Source organism: Podarcis vaucheri, assembly GCF_965113315.1.
Source record: "Podarcis vaucheri genome assembly, chromosome: 1".
Taxonomy (NCBI): Eukaryota; Metazoa; Chordata; class Lepidosauria; order Squamata; family Lacertidae; genus Podarcis; species Podarcis vaucheri.
Window position 1 is genome coordinate 70344983 of NC_138759.1, and position 24458 is coordinate 70369440.

Consider the following 24458-nt stretch of genomic DNA (forward strand, 5'->3'; position numbering starts at 1 on the left):
CCCTGTTGATCACAGCTTATATGTACTCTGGGCAAATGAAGTATTGACTGGAGGTTTATTATTCTGTAATTCACTTTCAAACTCAACTATGAGTCAAATGCTAAATTTAAAGCTAAGTTGCCACCTGTGGCATATAATATCTTTGCTCTGCCAGTTTTTCCTCTGCTTAGGGGACGATCAAGATATCAAGTGTTTAAAGTGCTAAAAGTGAAGGCAAAGTCAGCCAACATATCCTAATACACTTAAAACTAATAATGAAAAATGCTTCAGGATTCTGTTTTCTCTTTGTCTGGGGACACATTTTAAAAATGCAAAAAGGCAGGAGAAATTAAGCCTTATGTCCTCTTTTTTCTCATATTCCGCAGTGTGGGCTCAGCTAATAAATATGTTTTTGATAGTAAGGAAGATGAAAACATCTCTTTGTTAGCAGACAAAAGCATATATACAGCATGGTAGTATTTGATACATTTTGTTAAAGGTAATGGAGCCAAACAAAATAAAATGGCACTTGAGCCCATAGAGATGAGAAGGACAAGATGAAGAAATATATTAATCAACCCTACCTCTCAAGTAATGCCAGTTTTCTGCCATACAGCAAAAGACCTTCCTCCATTGTTACTATAGAAAAGAGAGAAAGATAAATGGCTTCCATTTAATTGGGCCTCACAAAAAGGTCTCTGGCAAAAGTGTGAACTTTACTTCACCTGTTCTTTTCTCCAAAGAGATATGAATTATTCTTTATACTCACATAACACATTTAGGACTGAAAGCAGATGAGGAACAAAATCTACAGGGAGGGGAGGTTTTTTTTGAGTAGCTATTGTAAGTATTCTCTACACATTGGTTTCTATGTCTCCTTTTGTTTTTATTTGTATGCAACTAATCTTGCTTTTTTATGATAGCACTTACTCATTTTAAATTATGTACGTATTTCTTAAAGTGATTCCTTTAGACAGGTGTTGCATCTAATGATCATGACACTAGAAGACAGCTACCCCTGTGCAGCCCTCAAAACCATCTCCAGAGTGTTAGGTGACCTCAACAATGTGGGACTAAGATGTATGGGACTGCAACGGAAGGAGGTTAACACCTGAAACTGGGTGAAGGAACTGTGCCCAAGTGGAGCACTCCTGTTGTGAGATTCTGCCACCCAATTTCAGGCACTTGCCCCTCTCTCATTGCAGACCTTTACAACATGGACTACACTGTTCAGAAGGACCACACAGCCCTCTGAAGAGGCTTCATAGAGTTAAGGGTCTACACAGCAGGAGATTGGAAAGGAAAAGATCAGTTGCCTTAATTTGCAACCTGTGCAGCCACTCCATAATCTCATGGAGCTTGTAAAAAAATACCAAGTTTCCCCCATTTTTACAGCGTTCTGAGTATCAATGTTTTTAATGACTGTTTGACAAGGACCAATTTACACAAACTATGTGATGCTTCAAATTGCTGTTTGTTTTGGCTTATAGTAGACACGTTGCATGCAGGCACCCCTGAGTGGGCTAGAAGTGGCTTGCTACAAGATCTGTTCTGGTCAAGATATACCTGCAGACAACTAGCTCACCAGGCACAGCAATTTCAAGTAACTGTGCCAGTTGGTCATGAAGGTTGGACCTATATCATGGTCATTTACACCTAGAAAAGGCCAGCAGCATGATGATGATGATGATAAATGAGAAACAACTTCTGTGTATCTTATTCTAACTAGGATAGCATATAAGGAACGGGCTGGCATCAGTTGAATTCCATCTGGAGGACTAAAGGTTGTCCATGTCTGTGCTACAATATGCTATGTTGATATATATGAATCTCCTAGATGTGTGGGGAACCATCTTCAGCCCATGGGCTGTATTCCCCTTGGGAATATGCAATCTGGGGTGGGGGGTTGATCTATTGCATTTGTTTTATAGATGTAAACTACTGCTCAGGCCTCCTGGTGAAGGGTGGTATACAAAAATATTAATAAATAAATACATTCCCTCCGGGATAACTTCTGCAGGGCACATGACATGGATGGAGTAATGGATGCAACACTTACCTTCAGATAGTAGGTTAGTTTTTTCATCCAACAGCATCAAAAATAAACAGATTGGTTTCACCCACTGACTGGTTTTACCTAAGAAACAAAACAGAAAGGAGGTCACAAAAGAATCCTTATCCTGGGAGGTCAAAGATCAGCTGGAATAATTTTAAAAAGCAGCGTCAGCCAGATTATGGAAATATGGAAAGAGGGGGTGAAAATGGCCATGGAGAAGACCAGCCCTCTTCCGCCTTCCAAGTAGCAATGCCTCGGCTGCTGTCAGAACACAAGGAAGGGACTCTTCAGCAGCTCGGGTAATGGGCAGGCTAGGATGGGAGAAGCTGGTCCCTGAAGTGTCCTGAGCCAAGCCATTTATCACTTCTCAATGAGGCTGCAATTCAGTACAATGCATAGTAGGATTAGAATACCAACTTGCACAGATGGGGACCCTTTTTTTTTACTGCATAGTTATAGATGGGTAGCAGGAAGCTACAAAGTCATTTCTTTGAGCATTGCAAAAGGAAATAATTTGTTGTCTTTAATTGCTGTAAAATATCTTTATGCTTGTTTTCTAAGTATAAAGAGACGTAATGTTTTCAAACTCAATATGCAACAACACAGCAAAGAACTGCAATTTTGTTTATTGCCAAAATTGCATTTTCATTGGAAGATGTGAGCAGCAGCAGTTTTATTTGAATTTAGATTACACAGAGAAGGATCTAAATTCTGACAAAGCATCTAAAACATCAAGTTACAAAACGCATAATTCACTAGCGTTTGTGACTTTCATCTGCATAGCACCACGTCCAACTGGAGAGGGTGTGTGATAGGATATTGCATTCTAAATTTGACTGAATAAGCGGCCTGCTCCACAAGTCTGGGTGGGTAACACTGACATATCTGTAGAGCTCTACTCCAATTCCAATATATATATATATGGTTTCTATGCTCTAGTCCCAAGTAGTTCCAGTGCTGACTGTGATACCACACTTTGCCTGTCATTTAAGCAAAAACTGTGTGAAGAGGTAGCAGGACCAGACAAAGGTACAGGAACATGGAGTGCCAGATTTCTTTTCAAAACTGGAGGAAGAAAAGTGGACCACTGTATTCTTCATTACAGAATAGCTTTAACAGAGAAGAAGACTGCCACATGGGTGTCTAGACTCAACTAAGGCTTTCCATTTAGTTCTGCTTGGCACCCTAATTAAATCATTAAAGAAATATATTTGGAACTGACAGAAACAACAACTAAAAAAAACCATAGTAATGAACAGATAGATGCAAAACACAATGTTCTGGGAACGGCGGATAACCCATGAAGTAATAAGAATATTGGTGATACTGTGGAAGGCATTGCAAAATACACGTTGTCCAAGTCTTTTCTGAATATGTACTTGGACAAGGAAACATCGAACCAGGAAATCACATATATTAGATGTGGAAAGTTTTACGATCTAAGAGACACATGTTCCGACCTCTGACATCACAAAAGCAATTGCTGCCAGGCAAGCATTTGCTTGTGTAAATACAAACACAAGGACAGCTGAGACAGTGTGCAAAACTGTAGGAGGATTCCCATCAGTTTCAGTCAGCATGGTCAATGGTCAGGGAGGTTGGGAACTTTAGTCCAACAACATCTGAAAGTCACAGGTTAGCCCCCTCCCCTTGCCCTAAAATATTTGCTGCCCTGCCATTTTCCCTACTCTAGTGTTCTTTTCTAAACAAAACCACAAATGCTATGGTTGTCTACACTTACAAGCTACTAGGGCTAGCCCAAAGCATTTTGCTGTCTGAGGTAGGACAGAAAATGGTCTCCCTGCCAGCAACCCTGTCAATGCACATAGTACTAAAGCAAGTTGTTATTTTGGCACCTGAGACAGAAAATCCCAGAAACTTTTCCTCCACTCCCTGACAGTCAAAGTACTGTAATGATAATAATGCATTCAATAACTTACAATTTAGTGCCCTTTCATGACTCCCCAAATTGTTTGCCTGAAGTGGCCACTTTACTCTGCCTGATGGTAGCACTGGTCCTGTAAGAAACAATAAAATAATAACACAACCAAAATCCAATAATCGGTTAGTAAATGGCACAAAACTGGGTCATCTCACTCTACCAGTTGAGAACAATGGTGAATGAGAGAGACATTTGAGGGTTGACTTATCCTATAGGCAAGTTACCCAGAGCTACTTCTTTGTGGAAGTAATCAGTGGTGCACAATATATTACTTACGTATTTAGTTACTAAATTTGTATGCTGCTCGTCATCTGAAGATCTCAAGGCAGTAATTCACAGCATTAAAAAAATCCAGCAAAAAATCCAAAATGCATAATAAAAACAAGAACAAACAAACCAATAATCCATTGACTGGTGCTGCCATTGAGATGCCCCATGTGATTGTTCTGATCATGTGAAAAGCTGAAAAGATTTTTCAGCACCCTCTATCTGGGGCAATATTTGCATCAGCCACAAAAACTAGCCAACTAGACTTCTGTTTGTGCCATCATTTGTAAACACAGGTCCATGATTTCCAGGCACAGGTTCAAGCAGGATTTTTGTTTTGTTTTTTTGGTCCCTCCGCTTTCCATGGGAAAACCCACTGTTTACCACTGAATCAGAACAAATGGCAATCAGGTTTCTGCAGATTGATGTTTGTTCTGATTCAGCAGTAAAGAGCGGGTTTTCCCAGGCAAAGCAGCAAAAGAACAACAACAAAAACCTTTCAGACATGTGCCTGGTAACAATGGATGTGTGCCTATAAATTGTGGCGCAAATGCAAGTCTGGATGAGCCCTTGCAAAAGACTACACAATACAGTCAGGCAGCCTCCCATAAATATAGGTCAGTGTCTGCTGCTCCATCCTTCTCAGAAACAAAAAAGCATGCATGTTTGATTTTCTTTTTTGCAGGCATTCCCAGGAGGGTAAAAAAGGGAGTCTTTGTTTTAACAGTTCTGTTGGCACTATAAAATCCTTGAATTTAATTTCTACACTCAACAGCTGTGCCTCCTGGACCTAAATTGTCTACGTTGGACCTCTCACAGAAAGCAACTCTTGCAGATGGCACAAACCCCAAATACAACTACATGCCCTAATTTAAAATACTTCTGAAAGAACATGGTAAATTAGTCTTCAGAGAGATTTCATATGTATGGTGGGCTGAAGCAAATGTGAGAAGGCTCTTTCATCCAAGTTGGAGGTCTCCAATAGGAACACCTCAAGTTACTCTACAGATCTCTTATATGTTTCTGTACCAGGTCTGTTCTGTTAGTGAAAAGTGATCCTTTCTCAGTCCCTACAATACATTAAAAATACACAAAGACAGGGCAGATAATGAAGAGATGTAAGCAGAAGTACTTCACTGAAGGTGTAGCTCCTTTTGCAATGATTTAGAGCTAGCATTGCTGGCTTGGTGTGATGATAACTCAGCCCCAAATCAGCTTTTAATATGTAGATTACACATGACTAATTTACAGTGATGACTACCTGTAGTTTGTGATATAGAGCATTTAAAACTTCATTTCTCTCTATACTAGAATTACGATATGTCATCCAGTTTTCAGACAATCCAACACAAAATAATTTCCCCCACATTTTATGTTTTCTGCTGCATCATCATCATTAGGGTAATATACAGAAAAATTTAAAGAGTAAGGTAAGTCATAATGTGTCTAATATTACCATTATCTCAGTTTTCTCAGACATATTTTAGAAAATGTTTGCTGTTAAGTTTGGGAAAAGGGAAAGCAAAAGGAAGCCAAGGGCAGAGAAATCCAGGATAGCTGGCAAGAAGTCAAACCAAGCGATATGTCAGAGGATAATTGGGCTCAGTTCATGCTGGCATGAAGAGTTGGTTTCTGATCTATCCCTGCCCCACCTTCCACACTTCAAATCCATCTCTATTTACAGTCAAGGTATCACCATCTCTCTATGTATATATTTGGCGTCAAGGGATCAGAGGGTGAAATCACAAGAGGAATCTCGACACTTTCGCCAAGAATAAAACAGTGTCAAAATAGGGACACTGTTTTACTGTAAGCCCATGGAAAATAGGGACTGTTGTGATATTTGTCCCCACAGTAGAAAATTCCAGGTTGTATTCATCAGATACAATGATTTTTGCTAGAAGATTGCTCCTTCTTCCTATGTTTGGAAGACACACACAAACACATGCTGCCGGAAGGGTTTAACAGTGTTTTCTTAGATGTACTTTTTTCCTGTGCAAAACAAGCACTTCCCCACTTGAAAACATGGTGAGGATGTCATGAAGTACCGTATTTTTCGCTCTATAAGACGCACCAGACCACAAGACGCACCTAGTTTTTGGAGGAGGAAAACAAGAAAAAAAATATTCTGAATCTCAGAAGCCAGAACAGCAAGAGGGATCGCTGCGCAGTGAAAGCAGCTGTTCTGGCTTCTGGGATAGCTGCGCAGCCTGCATTTGCTCCATAAGACGCACACACATTTCCCCTTACTTTTTAGGAGGGAAAAAGTGAGTCTTATAGAGCGAAAAATACGGTAGTTACCACCTCAGAGATAAACATGTGAATCCGTCTTGTATTTTCTCATGGTAATAGACATTAAAGCACACTCTTCGTGTCCACTAATAAGAAATGACAATTCTTCCAAATTCCCAACCCCAATCCATTCAAACTGACACATGAAAGGACTTCACAAACAGGGCAGTAAAAAAAAAAAAAACAAAAACCTGATCCGACATCTAGTAACTGCTTTGGCAGAATGAGTGCACAATACTTTTTAATAGCAACAGTTGGGCTTCAAACTGTTGTAGTGCTCCTTATTATGGCTCTGTCTGGCCTCACAATCAACAACAGCTGCCTAGCATGGGTGATTTAAAGGCCCCAGCTTCTTAAGAGTGATGTCTTCAGGTATTAAACTCTTGATCGAAGTCTCTCAGGAGAGATTAAATCACAGAGCTCTGTTCCTTTGAAAAGGTCTTTGGCCTTCTTTTGCTGCATTTCAGCTCACGGAAGCCAAGGAGGCTTGCTTTTCTGATTTGGGATTGATTGGCTCAGTCCCAAAACAGATGCTCTGTAGGGCAGAGCCATTATATTTTGTGATGAGCAGACAGGAGGTCCTTTGTAAGTCATGGGAGTACAGCCAAAGTAAAGGTGAAACACAGCACGGAAGCAGTGATGTGGCTCCTTCCACCACACTCAAAGAAAGCAAGGGAACAGACAACTATTCCATAAACAGCAACTTCACTCCTCTTAAAGTTCAGGCCTGGAAGGAATTCTTCTTCCCTCACTCCTCAATTATACAGCATCATCAATATCTTGAGCAAAGTGACAGACTAATCCATAAGCCATATTTGGGGCAGTGGCACTCTGCAGGAAACTCCAGTATTATAGGACTGTTTTCCACAGCAAGTGTATAAAGTGTGGAAAAATATAATATTCATGTAAGTCTTTAAACATGTCATGAAAAAAAGAATGAGCCTATTTTTCCTAGATACATACAGACAGGTGTGTATGTGAAATATATCCCTTCCATATTTGGTGTGAACACAGAGATGTTACCTGCAACAATTATAATGCATACCACTGACCATGGAAGGGGGAGAACGTTTTGAAATTATTTCAAGATGTAACATGCATTCACTTGATAGAAGACTTTTGTCCATCCTAGGGTTGCCACCATTTCCTTAAGTAATGGGGCAGAGAAATAAGAAAGCAAACAAGTGAAGATCCCATCTTTACTGCTAAAGATGAGCAGCCACCCAAATTTTGCCACCCCTAGAAAAATTCAGAGAAATGGTCTTCCAAATTTACTGCCCACAGACTGGGTGATGAACTTTGGAGTCCATTTGAACTCCTTATACTTGCAGGAACAGGGTATTTTTTAAGCAGAAATAAAAAGTGTGTATAGGCATGTAGGTATTTTGCAGTTACAAGATGCTTCTAACACTGAGGCAGCTGGAAAAAGAAGATATGACTTTAGTATGTCTTAATGGCTGCATATTTATGTATCTAAAACCCAGGGTGATTGCTACTTAGATGTTCAACAGTTAACATCACAGGGAATTCATTCCACCGTCTTTCCTCCAGCCACCAGATGATGAACATCTGACTCTGGAACAATGAATTGGTTGCCATGTGGCTCTTATCCTCAGCTGCCCTTACACATTGTATCTTAACAGCTGTCAAGTCCTTAACTCAGACACAGTACTTGTGTTGTGTTGGCTTTTAAACCCAAGTAGAAATCCCTGAGGCGCAATGTGTGCTAGGAATCCTAGTCAAGATAGATAGAGGCATTGTTCTTTTACGGATTTAAAGAGCATCTTTCCTACCCATCAAGACATGAGGAAAATACTATTAAAGTCATAAAAATTACTGCCACAATAGATATGTATTAGCAACAAAGAAACAGGAACAACAACAATATCCTTTAGAAGAACCAGAGGATGGCAAAGATTTTAACGAAACTCCGAAGCAATGCAAAACAGAAGGAGGCCATAAACTGCAAGCTGAAGCATAAACACAAACCTAAGCACCTTCATTCTGGGTATTAAAGTCAATCTTCAAGAGACTTTTTAAATTGTCTAAGGGCCAATTCTTATGTTATGGATACCAAATGGAGGCCATTAAGAATGTATCTTCCTGTTGTATTGGTTCTGCCCATAAAGTCTGAAAGCAAGTCTACAGTCAACTGACCTGAAGACTTTCTAAGTGATGGAGCTCATAAGGTAAGGATTTCATACATGATTGCCCTATCATAAAACTATTTGCAAAGAGAAGCTTCCACATGATTATGTTGAAAATGGAACGCTTCAGTTGGTCTACGTGGCTCTCGTATATTGTAACAGTGATTAACAGTGGCATGTGAACTAAAGACAACAGGTTATTTTTATAAAAGAATCAGAAACCTGATTGCCATTTGTTGGTGAAACACACACAATCTCTGATATTTACCAGTACATATCTATTAAAGGGCAACTCCCAAGGAAGTTAACAGCATCATTAAAAACAAACAAACAAACAAAAACACAAACCTTTAAAATGGCATCTAATAAAAAAGAGACAAAAATAAAAGAAAGAACAATGGGCAGCCTCCATAACAATTCAAAACCAACACAGAAAGAGCAAACAACCATCATAATAACTAATATGAAGTAAAGCACATTGCTGGAAATCACATCTGAACAAAGAAGTCTTCACTTGTCACATAAAAACAGATTGCATGTGTAGTAGGGGAGGGTCTACTGAAATTTTCCAAAGCAACAGTCCCCATCACTTGGGTCTTGTTGCCAAGAAGTCATTATCTCTAGTGTCTGCAAACCCGTCTGCTTCCGACGCTGGTGGGACACAGCAGGGCCTCCTCTGAAGACTAAAGCGTATTCTCAGGTTCTTTAATCCCCAACAACTACACAGGGGTTGCTTCAGGGGTTTCTCCTACAACAGGGGTGGCCACCTCCCAAGAAACTGTGATCTACTCAAAGAGTTAAAAACTGGCAATGATCTACCCCCTTTTGGGGGATTCAGGTCAAAGTTGTTGAGCTTCTTTTAGGAAGGAAAGCCCTGTTTGGGGGGGGGGGGTTCAGCTCAGTTGTTGAGCTATTTTTTGGGAGGAGGAAAGCCCCGTTTTCTGGGGTGCAGGGCAAAAATGCTGAGCATTTTTGGGGGAGCCAGTGATCTACCTCAGAAGTTCAGTGATCTACCGGTAGATCACGAGCTATCTGTTGGACGTGCCTGCCCTACAACATTTTACAAAACCCCAAGTCTTCACGTTCCTTTAATGTCACCAATCACTAAATCCTGCCTCAGTAATGCTTCCTGCCCCATGTTACTGATATCCTGAGGTAAAATTAATAGAAAATCTGCATTATATTTAAGCTTTACTATAGAGCTGTTAATTTTCATATTCCTTCTGCTGTTGCTCACCAAGGGAATTCAGAGGCTTGTAGAGCTATGCTTGTTGTTCTGAATTCTGTGTTGGGGTTTTTTTTGGGGGGGGGTGGAAGTTAAGAAACAAGCATCAAGCAACTGTCTTGTCTGTTTCAAGGTTGCAAGATGAATGTTTAGCAGTCCAGGAAGAAGAAAGAAAACGATTGTCTCAAGATTTTTCTTTGTAGCATTCACTGTTGATTGTTGTTTTATGGTACAAAGAGAATGACAAGTTTCCCAGTGTGAGAACTGACCTCTTATTATATGTATATGTACATGTACATACATAGTTATTTGTAGACCTCAAAATAAAAATAAATAAATAGTGTGCATTGAACAGAGTAGCTTTTCTTTCAAGTCAGCCTCTCTTACCCAGAAAGCTCAGTGACATGTGGCTGTGTTGAGGTCAAGTTCGTAGGCAATTTAGGTCTTAGATATTTATGGTTAGATTTGTAGTGGCAGAGGGCAAGAAATATGATGGACAAATTCATTAGACTTCCTTTTACCATCCAACAAGTGAAGTGCTCTTAATCTTAAGCAGTATTACTTGATTCCTCTTATTGAAGTGAATAGCTCCAGAACAACTGCTTGAGTTTAGATCTTTAACCTTGATTCATGTGGGTGTGCAGTAATGGCATAACAGCTGCCCAATGCCACTTCTGAATACATAAAATTTATCTGAATAAATAAAATTATAAATGGGACCTCACTGGAGAATAAACATAGCAGCAGCATTTATGAAACTGAGAGATACCAGTCCATTTATTTTAAGGCAACTAGGCCATGAGGGAAGCTGGAATCCAAAAGAAAAGCCAGCATCTAGACCATTCCTAGAAATGAACCAGCTGTCTATGGCTGACCAAGGAGCAAATGATTTACGATAATATGTTTGTTTTTCAAACCTGTGGAAAGTCACAACCAGAGAGCAGTGAACTCAATTTGTAGCCCAGCTGTTTGAGGGAAGTCAAACCACAGGTAGTCAGGCACCGAGAGTCGTATGCTAGCTCATTACTGCCTTAGGATTTCTAGTTGCTGAGTGCTTCAGGAGAATAATTGGTAGCACTACTGAGCTCATTTATTTCAGCTTTTTCCCAAGATCCATGTGCCAAGATGCTGTCCGAAGCTAATAAAATCTTATTTTGCTTGTTCAAGATCTGCCTGCCACCCTCAGGATAGGTTCACTGAATAATGAACTTCTGTAACACGGAAGGATTAGAAACTGAACAAACAAGTTAACTTTAAGAAAAACTGCTTCGTTACTTAGGGCTATAGCCACGTATTGCTCACAACAACTACATCGTTTTAAAGCTGTTTTCTGAGCACTGACCCTTCATGTATGTACAGAAACCTCCAAAGAGGTAAAGATTTACCTTTCATTTCCATGTCAATGACTGCGGAAATGAGAGGGAAATGAGAGGTCGCACAGGGGAGCGAGTTCACGAGAAGCTTTATCAAGGAAAGGAAATAGAATAGGGGTACAGTCATTTAATTGTTTACATTAAAAATAACTAATAAAATAAAGCCCTCCAAAATAGCTAACAACAGCAGTTAAATAATATATAGAAAACAATAAAACATTCAAATTACGGCAACAAGTGAAGCAATAGAAGTGAAAACCATCAGCACCACCTGCAGTGGGAGAGAGTTCCCAAGATGGGCTTTACCACTGAAACAGCACTTTATCTGTGAACCGCTGAGACCTCTGGGTATAGGGCAGTATATGAATTCAATAATAAATAATAATACCTGATATCCACCCAGAGAGAGTGTTCCCTGGAAAGAGGGCTTGATTGTTAAACCACTCTGTAAACTATAGCTCCGTGAGAGGAATAGGGATCTCCTAGTGACTCTCAGCACCCCTGACAAACTTTAGTTCCCAGGATTCTTTGGTGGGAAGTCATGACTGTTTAAAGTAGCATGATACTGTATAGTGCAGATGAGGCCTAATGAAGGAATATGCATACAACCCAGTACAACACCTGATCCTCACTGTTGGTGTTGGAATTTTGCTGTGTTTTTTAAAAAAATGATATTTATTAGAAGTTTAAAGATTACAGAAAAAAGAAAAAAAGAAAACAATAGAAAATTTAACAGAACATACCTTACAATACATAAAAAGAAAAACATAGAAGAACAATACAAGACAACAAAAAGAAACAAAAACATTAAAACACACATCCAATATTCCATATCTTTACCTTTCATTTACTTGTTTCATCAACCTCCTCACACCTCCCTTTTTTGTATTCTAGTTCAATTAGCTATTTCAGCAAATTCTTTCCATCTTTCTCAATTTTTGTTCTATAATTTATCTTAACAGTCTAACCTTAATTTTTTCCATTTTGGCCCATTATCAATCAGTTTTTACTTAATTCTTTATTACATTTCTGCTAAAGCCATATAGCTTCATTCCAGCATCCTTCTAACATTCATTAATTTTGCAATATTTCTGTAAATATACTTTACATTTTTTCCAATCTTCTTCCACCAACTCTTCTCCCTGGTCTCGGATTCTGCCAGTCATTTCCGCCAATTCCATGTAGTCCATCAGCTTCATCTGCCATTCTTCCCTGGTGGGTAGATCTTGTGTCTTCCAATACTTTGCGATAAGTATTCTTGCTGCTGTTGTGGCATACATAAAAAAAGTTCTATCTTTCCTTGGCACCAATTGGCCATGTTGGTGTTGGAATTTTGGTAGAAATAAAAGCTATAGGTATAAAAAAAAGAATTCCTGGATGCCTAGATTCAGGTTTAGGGCAAGTACTCCCTAGCAGAGATTTAAATTCACAAAAAATGCAGCAAAGTAAAGTTTGAAAACATAGGCTGCTGGACTTTTTAAATATCCCCTTCTAAATTGCTTCCAAAGTTTCCCTCTTCCCTTAGCATAGAAAGAGGTCATACAATTGGGAGGTTAAAAATGGTTTACTTACAAACTCTTCTTAAGTTTGTAGTGCTTCATTGTCTCAAAACTCTCAGCTGGAAGTCTAGCAACGCACAATTATCATCATTAATATCATCACCATCATCAGTATGTGTTGAACTCACTGCACTTTCCCTTGGAACTTCAAAGTAGAGAGGAAACAGAAACTCTACTCTGCAAACCCAAACCATTTATTACTGCTCTCATTTCTGACATATTTATGATTCTTTAATAAGGTCTATTATTTTGTAAAAAAAAATAACTTGGTGCCAGGCTTTTAACTCTGCAATCTTGTTTTACCACCCTCCCCAAAACTACACGTATCCACAACAATTCCATAGAGGGCTGTAATTTCTGGAGGTTTTGAATATAGAGATTAAAGGATTGTCACATGGAATGATCTATTTTTTCAAAGTACAACTATAACAGCTAATTAAACAATTGTGCGGACAACAGGCTGAGGCTATAATTAAGAAAAGTCCCTCTGCATTAGTTCAAATACTGGTCATCTTTACTAAGGAGGCATGCTGGCATATCATGTGTTTTATTTTGAAAACCCTTTAAACTTCTACAATTCTGATTTCCAGGCATTTTGTTGTTGCTGCTAAAAGGTGATCTGGAAATAATACAGTTTAATGATTTTTTTTTTCTGGGTATCTTTCATTGGCACTGCAGGTTTCATTGCTTGCTGCTTAGTTTATTCAGCTTAATATTTGAGAGCAACTAGGTATCATATTTATTCATGTATACCCTATCTGTCTTCCTGAAACTCAAGGCCACATCCATGGGGGTCCCAGGGGGTCTCCCATGAAAGCAATGACCAGACTCAGGCTGCTTAGCTTCAGTAAAGTCTGAGGTTATACGCTGCAGCCACCTTGCTAAAAGTTAGAGAGGTCTGGGTTTGTTCTGTCCCTGCTGCATGGCAGACCACCTGGGAACTCAGTGCACATACCATGGAGGAAGAAAGGCAGAATATAAATATGCTAAAGAAACTAATATCATGTACCTTCAGGCCATACAGTAGAGGCAGTTTCCTTAGTTGTATGGTCCCCTCCACCTTTCCTTTGGCATTTTAATTCTGTTAACTATGGCTGCAATGGGGTTTGCTTCTGAGTAGACATGGTTAGACTTGCTGTAATGCTGCAACAGAAAGTGAGCAGGCTTGAAGAGCTGGAGTAGATCCATGGCTCATTCATGTGATAATACAAATTCTGACGGTATCTCCATGTTCTGCAGCACAAAGCTGAAGAAATACTAATGAACCCCCACCTCTCACAATCAGAACAAAAAAGGTAGGGGGATAGGGTTTTTTTTCCCTCTCCAGACAGACATGTTTCAATGATAGTTCATTGCCATTAAGAAGCAGACAGATTCGCCTGCTTCTAATATGAATGTGTACCCTTTGTTTGATGTAAAGTATTTGGCGAGTGGTCATTTAAATGGATGCTCACAGCAGGCTTGACAGAAACTGAGGCATTCTTCTCCATTACATAGGCAGAAAGGGATCTCAGTTAATGAGATACCACAGATACCACAAGGCTATTTTGTTACACTGATAAGTATTTTAGCTTAATCATAAGATTCATTTTAATGGAAAAAATAACGGTCTTCCCCATAATTGCAGGACTCTGTCACACATCTAAGACACAGGGTTTGGTTGCTGTTTTTTAGAAAAGAAAAAAAGAAAAGAAAAGAGGCACATTCTCCCTGCAGAGAAATGTTAAGAGAATTTCACATTCTCCCTCAAGAATACATCCAGCCCAGTGCTCCCCTACTTTGCCCTTCAGAAATAGAGAAAATTTTGAGATGCCATTTTCACTCTGCCTTACATAAAAGTCATGTCAGGAAATGAGACAACCCTAGAAATAAATACCCCCCTCCCTTTATGGATACAGGTTATGATAGAGCAAAATTCTTGTGCCCAAGAGCACACTATCCCTGGTGCTGAAATTGCAAAGGTTCCTCTTCCAGCACCCAGTGGGAACTTGCTTCTGTGAGGGGATTTTCTTCAGGAGCCTGAGAAACTCACTCCTGGTTGAAATGAGTTCCTTGCAAGAGAATTGTTAAAATAAATGAAATAATGAATATAAAGTGCTTAACATCCTTTTATGAAGGGTTCCAAAGCCATAGTTGTTGTTGTTGTTTTTCATGTACGAATTTATATGTAAATTTTAAAAAACCTAAAATATATATTTTGAGGCGAGAGGGTGGTGATGGCAGCAGCCCAGCCGGCACAGCAAAAAGTGAGTCTAATGATGTGACTCAGATGGTTGTCATAACAACTGTTTTGAAACTGCTTTTGTTCGTAATAAACTCAATTCCAGCTTTGTCCACAGCTTTTTATAAACGGGTAAGTATGAGATTGCTTTACAGAAGAGATTGCTTTTTTAACCCCACAGTGTATCTTTTAAACATGTACAAAATCTCTAAGAAAGATGCTTGTCACTGTTCAGAACAATAAAAAATTTAATGAATACCTCAGGCTCTGCCACACGGGCCCCAAATTCCCAGCCCACACACAAGGCACCAAGAATGTTCAAACAGAGCTCAGCACCTAGGATTTTTAAAAAGATGCCTCTCAAAACAGGGGAAAGGTATATTTCTCAACTAGGTGATTTGTCACTTTGTGTGTGAGAGAGACTAAGATGCAAATGAGATGTAACTATTATCAATAAATAAAATGCACCAAACACATAAAATGTCCATTACTGTCTTATTTCTCCCATAGAATGTAACCCTGAATGGTTTCTGAGGAGAAAGGATTGCCTATGATTTGTGAATCTTGTTTATTTTAAAAAACAATTTATTTAATTGTTTGTTTGTTTTTATTTAAGCCATTTATATACGGTGGTACTCCTGGTTACGAACTTAATTTCGTTCTTAACCTGAAACAATTCTTAACCTGAGGTACCACTTTAGCTAATGGGGCCTCCCGCTGCTGCCGTGCAATTTCTCTTCTCATCCTGAGGTAAAGTTCTTAACCCGAGGTACTACTACCAGGTTAGCGGAGTCTGTAACCCAAAGTGTTTGTAACCTGAGGTACCACTTTAGTGCTTAACTACAATATTTTCTAAGTAGTTTGATGTATTAACGTTATTGACTGATTAGCCTTGGCGTCTCAAATTTCAGCAACACCCTCTTTTGATGCTAAAATTCAGTGCCTCCCACCTATCACACTCCATTCTAAATGATAGTTGTAGCATCCTTGCAGCATCCCTGAGGCTCAGCACCCAGGTCGACCAAACTGGTCGTGCTCCCCTAAATCCGCCTCTGATTTAACAAAATGTATATACTGCTTACTCCACAGAAGACCTCTAAGGACAATCTAAAATATTCATTTAAAACATTGATAAAAGCAAACATTAAAAGGAAGTTAACATCTAACAAAACCAGCAGTTTTAAAGCAATTATACGTTTTAGAAAAATACATGTTATACTTACATGCCTGTAGTTTCATTCTCTGTTGTGAGCTGCCCTGTGATCATTTCGTGACAAAGGCTGATTTACATTTTACAAATATAATACAAGATCCTGTAATAAAACATTCTGGCACCTCGGCAGGGCCTGGTGAAAAGAGACAGAGACTAGGAGCCCTCAGGAAATGTGACGTGTATGATATGCATGTTGTGCAGGAATGGCCGCTCACTGCCTTCCCGGGGGCGATGTTTGCAGCCCCTCATGCTCCAGCCTCTTTCCTCTTGCTGCACACACTGGTTGTTGCAGGGAATCATAGAATCTTAGAATCATAGAGTTGGAAGAGACCACAAGGGCCATCGAGTCCAACCCCCTGCCAAGCAGGAAACACCATCAGAGCACTCCTGACATATGGTTGTCAAGCCTCTGCTTAAAGACCTCCAAAGTAGGAGACTCCACCACACTCCTTGGCAGCAAATTCCACTGTCGAACAGCTCTTACTGTCAGGAAGTTCTTCCTAATGTTTAGGTGGAATCTTCTTTCTTGTAGTTTGGATCCATTGCTCCGTGTCCGCTTCTCTGGAGCAGTAGAAAACAACCTTTCTCCCTCCTCTATGTGACATCCTTTTATATATTTGAACATGGCTATCATATCACCCCTTAACCTCCTCTTCTCCAGGCTAAACATGCCCAGCTCCCTTAGCCGTTCCTCATAAGGCATCGTTTCCAGGCCTTTGACCATTTTGGTTGCCCTCTTCTGGACACGTTCCAGTTTGTCAGTGTCCTTCTTGAATTGTGGTGCCCAGAACTGGACACAGTACTCCAGGTGTGGTCTGACCAGAGCAGAATACAGTGGCACTATTACTTCCCTTGATCTAGATGCTATACTCCTATTGATGCAGCCCAGAATTGCATTGGCTTTTTTAGCTGCCGCGTCACACTGTTGGCTCATGTCAAGTTTGTGGTCAACCAAGACTCCTAGATCCTTTTCACATGTACTGCTCTCAAGCCAGGTGTCACCCATCTTGTATTTGTGCCTCTCATTTTTTTTGCCCAAGTGCAATACTTTACATTTCTCCCTGTTAAAATTCATCTTGTTTGTTTTTGCCCAGTTCTCTAATCTGTCAAGGTCGTTTTGAAGTGTGATCCTGTCCTCTGGGGTGTTAGCCACCCCTCCCAGTTTGGTGTCATCTGCAAATTTGATCAGGATGCCCTTGAGTCCATCATCCAAGTCATTGATAAAGATGTTGAATAAGACCGGGCCCAAGACAGAACCCTGTGGCACCCCACTAGTCACTCTTCTCCAGGATGAAGAGGAACCATTGATGAGCACCCTTTGGGTTCGGTCAGTCAGCCAGTTACAAATCCACTGAGTGGTAGCATAGTCAAGACCGCATTTTACCAGCTTCTTTACAAGAATATCATGGGGCACCTTGTCAAATGCTTTGCTGAAATCAAGGTAGGCTACATCCACTGCGTTCCCTTCATCTACCAGGCTTGTAATTCTGTCAAAAAACGAGATCAGGTTAGTCTGACATGACTTATTTTTCAGAAATCCATGCTGACTATTGGTGGTCACAGCATTCCTTTCTAGGTGCTCACAGACTGTTTGCTTAATGATCTGCTCCAGAATCTTCCCTGCTATTGATGTCAGACTGACTGGGCGGTAATTATTTGGGTCCTCTCTTTTCCCCTTTTTGAAAATAGGAACAACATTTGCCCTCCTCCAGTCTGCCGGGACTTCGCCTGTTCTCCAGGAATTCTCAAAGATGACTGCCAGTGGTTCTGAGATCACATCTGCCAGTTCTTTTAATACTCTTGGATGCAGTTCATCTGGCCCTGGAGACTTGAATACATCTAATCTAGCCAAATATTCTTGTACTATCTCCTTAGTTATTCTGGGCTGTGTTTCCTTTGCTGAATCATTTGCTTCAAATTCTTCAGGTCGGGCATTGTCTTCTTTATCGGAGAAGACTGAGGCAAAGAAGGCATTGAGGAGTTCAGCCCTTTCTGTGTCCCCTGTTTGCATTTCACCATCTTCTCCTCTGAGTGACCCCACTGTTTCTTTGTTCTTCCTTTTGCTACGAACATACCCATAAAAGCCTTTTTTGTTGCTTTTAACCTCTCTAGCAAGCCTGAGTTCATTCTGTGCTTTAGCTTTTCTGACTTTGTGTCTACACGTGCTGGCTATTTGTTTGAATTCCTCTTTGGTGGTTTCCCCCCTTTTCCATTTTTTGTATACATCCTTTTTTAATCTTAACTCAGTTAAAAGTTCTTTAGATAGCCACCCTGGTTTCTTTAGGCACCTTCCATGTTTTCGTCTCATTGGTATTGCCTGACGTTGTGCTTTTACTATCTCCGTCTTAACAAACTCCCAGCCATCATGAACTCCCTTTCCTTTTAGTATTGCTGTCCATGGGATCTCACCCAGCACTTCCCTAGGTTTTATGAAGTCGGCTTTCTTAAAGTCAAGAAATTGAGTCCTAGTATGCTTGGCTGCTACTGTCCGCTGTATAGTAAACTTCAGAAGAGCATGATCACTCGCGCCTAATGATCCTTCCACATCTACCCCACTAACCAGGTCATCAACATTGGTTAGGACCAGGTCTAAAATGGCTGTTCCTCTTGTTGCTTCTCCCACTTTCTGGACAATGAAGTTGTCTGCAAGGCCAGTGAGGAATCTGTTTGACCTTATGCTCTTGGCTGAGTTTGACGTCCAACAAATATCCGGGTAATTGAAGTCCCCCATTACTACTATCTCCCTTCCTTTTGCATGCTTGGCCATCTGTTCCAGGAAGGCATCATCTATGTCCTCCGTTTGGCTTGGGGATCTATAGTAAACTCCCACAATGAGGTCTCTGTTATTCTTCTCTCCCTTAATTTTGACCCAAATGCTCTCACTTTGGCTTTGAGGTTCTAAATCTTGGATCTCTTCACAGGTATACACACCCCTGACATATAACGCCACTCCTCCTCCTTTCTTGTCTGGTCTGTTTCTCTAAAATAGATTGTATCCCTCCATTATTACATTCCAATCGTGGGACTTATCCCACCAGGTTTCAGTGATGCCTATTATGTCATATTTAGTTTGCTGTACCAAGAGCTCAAGCTCATCTTGTTTATTTCCCATGCTTTGCGCATTAGTGTACAGACATTGAAGTCCATTAATCATTCCCCCGTGTCTCTTATTTAAGGATTTTTTCCTCCCTCCACTAGGTCCGCGTGCTGTTTGCTCCATTTGGTCTATGACATTTGGATGATCATCTTCATTAATTGATAGACTCCTACCTTCAGGAGCACTGTCTCCCTCCCCCACATTAGTCAGTTTAAAGCCCTCCTGATGAGGTTTCTGAGATTTTTGGCAAAAACATTTCTCCCAACCGTTGTGAGGTGCAGCCCATCACTTGCCAGAAGTCCATCTTCAAGAAACTGCAGTCCGTGATCTAAGAATCCAAACCGTTCCTGTTTACACCATTTGCGAAGCCAGCTGTTCACTTCCACTATTTTCCCCTCTCTCCCTGGGCCACGTCGTTCAACTGGGAGGACAGACGAGATGACAATTTGTGCATTTAGTTGCTTCAATTTCCTGCCGAGAGCCTCGTAGTCTCTTTTGATCTTCTGGAGGCTATTGCTTGCAGTGTCATTGGTTCCCACATGAACCAAGAGGAAGGGGTATTCGTCAGTGGGTTTTATGATTCCTTGCAGTCGTTCAGTTACATCTTGGATCTTAGCCCCGGGGAGACAGCACACTTCCCGAGACATCTTGTCAGGCCCACAGATCACTGCTTCTGTTCCCCTCAGTAGGGAATCCCCTATCACCACTACACGCCGCCTCTTGGGTTTGGTCGGGGTTCTTCCGTGAGCTGTCCGTTCCAAGGTCGCCTGCACATTCCCTGAGGGAATTCCCCATGCCCTGGGGCTGGGCATGGATTCCCACCAAAAGTGCCCACTGAGGCCGTCCAGTTAGTGGCACTGCCAGGGCGGAACATTGCTGGCTGGCCAGGCCAGGCAGCAACACTTTTAAAGGCCCACCGCACTGTGGAATTCTTTAGTGCAGTTGGCCCAGGAGCGAGAAGAAGAGCAAAGACAGAGGAGTGGAGAGAAGAAGAGGCAAAGTAAAGAAGAGGAGCTGTACCAAATGTCAGGATCGACACACGAAACAGAGCCCAGTGCTCCCCCCCTGGGTGCTTCAAGCCAGTCCTATACTTATGGGGGCTAGCCATTTTTTTTGCCCTGGGTGAAACCTTCAGGAGTGCCACTGAGGCTCTCAGCCTGTGTGTGTTCATGTCTGCAAATGCACGTGGGTTGGTGTGCTGAACCTGGTCTTTGACCCGGGTGAAAGAAAGTCTACTTTCACCTCTGTTCAAGCAGCAGCACAGGAGAGGGCATGGAGCCCATTGGCGGTGAAGACAGAGAGAAACCTCTGAGCTGAAATCACGGGCGGTTTGTGTGGGTATGGCAGCTCCAGTCACAACAGAGAGATCTGAGAAACAGCCAGGTCTCAGAACCAAATGAAATGTTATCAATATGGAAAAAGAACATGTGGACTTAAACCTACCGTACTTCTGGGTCTTCCCCACGTAGTACGCATGCATGCACAATGCACACAGGCTCTGCCTTTCTGAAACTAACATCCCATTTTTCCTTAAAATGTATACGCTTTTTGAAGACAAAACAAAAATATACAGCAAAAGATAGTGCATAGGATTTCAACATACGATAACCAAATAACAGCAGTGAAGCTTTGTAGAAGGCACAAAAAGTACACGAGACAGCCCTGGAATCAAATGAGCACAGTGCCTCATTGCTTTTTTAAGCAGCTGCCAGCAGGGTACTGCATATAAAACCAAAAGAAAAATACAACATGAAGCTGTGGAATCTGTCTCTCTCATCCAGCTTTTGGAAACAACTACATTTTCTTTCCTTGCCAATGAAACCACAGACAAAATTGTTGCCAAATCTTTAATTAAAATTTGGTAGAGGTATTGGATGCTAGGAATAAAATTGTTCTGTGGGCTATCCTCAGCCAATGAACTTCCAGCTGATTTCTGCCCCCCCCCCAACAAAACACAATAACAGGTTCATTGCTGATAGCCAGAAACTTTGGATACATCAAGATTGTGTAAAGAAGGGCCAGAAATGCATAGAAGCAGGAAGACAGGAGTCACAGATTTGGGGTAGTTTACCACATTATAGCTTGGTTTGCACATAATGCTGAACACAAACAAATCTTTGTTTTAATAAGTCAGTATATGTATGAACAGAGGCCTTTTAATTTGGTTTGATATTGGTGTGCTGCTCAGATCATTTTATAATATAGTCCAGGCATCCCCAACCTTCGACTTGTAGTGTTTTGGACTACAATTCCCATCATCCCTGACCACTGGTCCTGTTAGCTAGGGATCATGGGAGTTGTAGGCCAAAGCATCTGGAGGGCCGCAGGTTGGGGATGCCTGGTATAATCTGTATTATTGTTTGTTTGTTTTTTAAATTAATGTGAGCAGCTCTGAGAGCCCTTTCGCTGAAAAGCTGAGTAAAAAAGCTGGAAAAACCCCATTCCATGCCCAATAAGTACGGGATGCTTTTGCCCAGTGGCACTGTGGCCCATAGATTGCAGCAAAATCCTGGGCAAGGCTTTGCCCAATATCTTCCCTGTGTGATGGGCTCACAGGAAAAAAGCTGTCTGATGAGCCCTTGCTGAAGAGGGGAGGGAAAAGCCTATATAAGACTGGAGCTCACAGCCATTTTGCTCTGAGAGCTTTCCACCCGCCCAGCCTTCACTGAGCAATTTTGGTCACTGGTTGACAGGGCTAGAAATGACACACACACACCCCAACCTGATTGGCACTTGGTTTTTTCTCCTTTCTCTCTGTGAAATCATGGCTTTCCTCTGTTAAATAGAAGAACATTGTATGAGGGTGGAAATGATATTGGTCAGGATTAATACAGTATAGGGGCCTATAAGGGGCCTAAGGGGAGGATTGATCACGGCAAACCCAAGCGTGGGTTCGGTATCTGCCTGGTTGGAATCTGAACCCTGGTCCTCCAATGAGACCTCGCTTGCTTGGCTTGCACCACGACAAGGTTCAACACTGGCCGACTCACACGGAATAGGTTTGGAGTGATCCAAACCCAGCGGATCCATTCCATCAACATGGGGCTTGTGGAATGATGATCTGATCGCGAGACCCAATGCCATGCCAACCCTTTCCCTGCCTGCGGCTGTCATTAAATATTTGACTTGATTTTATCCCATCACCGTTGTACAGTCTGGTTATTTTGTTGCCCTCATGGGTCACATAATGTGTTGGTTTCTGCTCTCTTCACTGTGCAGCGAAGTGCTTGTCACAAGACAATGTTTACATTCCACAGTCAGAGTACTGTTGGGTTTTCCCACGGGAATGGGAGGCTGGATGTGACGTACACTGGTTTCCTGTTTTTCACTGTTCTCTCGGTGTTCTTCATTCCGAGGACAACGCAGCACAAGGCAATGGTCTCACGTTTCACTCCAAAGGTTGCAAAGGTCCAGAAGACGTCTAGATCTTTCTTCGTTGTTGATTCAGCAGCTACCCACCACATGTGCAACGATAAGAGACTGTTCGTGTCTTTTACACCGCAGGAAGGTGCGATTCACCAGGCGGATGACCACACGATCCCCAGTCAAGGCTATGGAACTGTTGTACTTCACAGTTTGGACTTAGAAATACAGGATGTACTTTATGTTCCAGATGCCACACACAATCTTCTAAGTGTGATGCAGCTGAATGAACGGAACATTGACGTTTCCTTCAAGAACAAGAAATGCACCATCACAAAGAAAGACGATTATGTATTGCATGCTGAATGTGTTGATCGTTTGTTTGTTTTGTATTATGATGATGTTGTGCAGAATGATACTTGTTGCATTGCAGGTTCTAACAAAAGTTTGCATGCAGGATGTATTCATGATTTTCACAGGAAATTTGGTCATTTGCATTTTGAGGCAGTATCTAAAATGCCTGCCTTGGTTGAAGGTATGACTATTAAACCCTGCAGGTACCACATGAAGTGCAAAGCATGCGCAGCAAACAAGGTGAAAATGGCTGCAAAAGGTAAGGTGTCTAGTAGGCAAGCTACAGAACCATACCAGATTGTTCATGCTGATTTGGTTGGTCCACTATCGCCCTCTTTGGGTGGAAATAGGTTCTTCATGGTTCTCATTGATGCATTTTCCAGGTATATTTACGTGTACAATCTCAAGCAGAAATCAGAGGCTTTTCCAAGGTTCAAGGAATTCTGTGCTTGGTTGGAAAATGTGCATGGTAAGAAGATAAAAATTCTTTTCACAGATCGCGGGGGAGAATTCACTTCTCAGCAGTTTGAAGCTTTTCTGACTGAGAAAGGAATTCAACACGATTTGTCCAGTCCTCGCTCGCCATGGCAGAATGGGCTTTGCGAAAGGGCAAATCAGACATTGCTTCAAGGGTTAAAAACCTTGCTGCATGATGCCAATCTTCCAGAGAGTTATTGGGCCGAAGCTCTCTCGTGTTTTATTTACAGTTACAATCGCAGGTTATCTTCAGCGATTGGTTGTACCCCCTATGAGAAGATGTTTGGCAAGAAACCATACATCAAACACATGAAAATATTTGGTTCTGACATGTGGATTCACTCACCACAAAGCTCCAAGTTAGGCAAACGTGGATTGCATGGTATCTTTCTAGGTTATCAGAAAGGTTCTTACAGAATAATGATGACTGACTCTAAGACAATTAGGCTCACAAGAAGTGTTGAGTACAATGCCAAGTGGGGGGAGAATGTGGGAATTTTCCAATGTTATCCTGATGACAGTGATGAGACTGAGGATAAGCAGCAACAACAACCCACACCCACTGATGAAGGTTCTGATTCTGAGTCTGAAACTGAATCGGATAATTCAGAGGATTTCAAGAGTGCGAAAGCCTCTATGCGACCCTCTGAAAGCTCTGATCAGGAATTGGAAGAACCATTGTTCACAATAGGTCACTTTTCTCCTAAGAAGGAAGAGGAGAGTGTTGAAGACCAAAGGCTAATTCGCAGGTCACAAAGAGCCACAAAAGGCAGACCTCCAAAGAGATTTGCTGATGAATTTGCAAAGACAGCAGTAGCAGCTGTTAAAAGCTCCAAGAAGGTATTTGAACCTTCAAGTTTCTAAGAAATCCAGGATTTGGATTCTAAGGAAGC

The 24458-nt window shown here is 41.2% G+C and overlaps 1 protein-coding gene across 1 annotated transcript in view; it reads right to left on the reverse strand.

The window, feature by feature from the left end:
* Window positions 1–559: 559 nt before the first annotated feature.
* LOC309515160 (uncharacterized protein) overlaps window positions 560–24458 on the reverse strand; it is a gene marked incomplete at its 3' end in the record, with an annotated part of 322838 nt that continues 298939 nt past the window's right edge. The window contains exons 11-13 of the mRNA XM_082192709.1: window positions 3976–4053; window positions 2039–2116; window positions 560–618 (exon numbers count right to left, since the gene is read on the reverse strand). Coding sequence (XP_082048835.1) covers window positions 560–618; window positions 2039–2116; window positions 3976–4053 — 215 coding nt within the window. The remainder of the gene's footprint in view (window positions 619–2038; window positions 2117–3975; window positions 4054–24458) is intronic.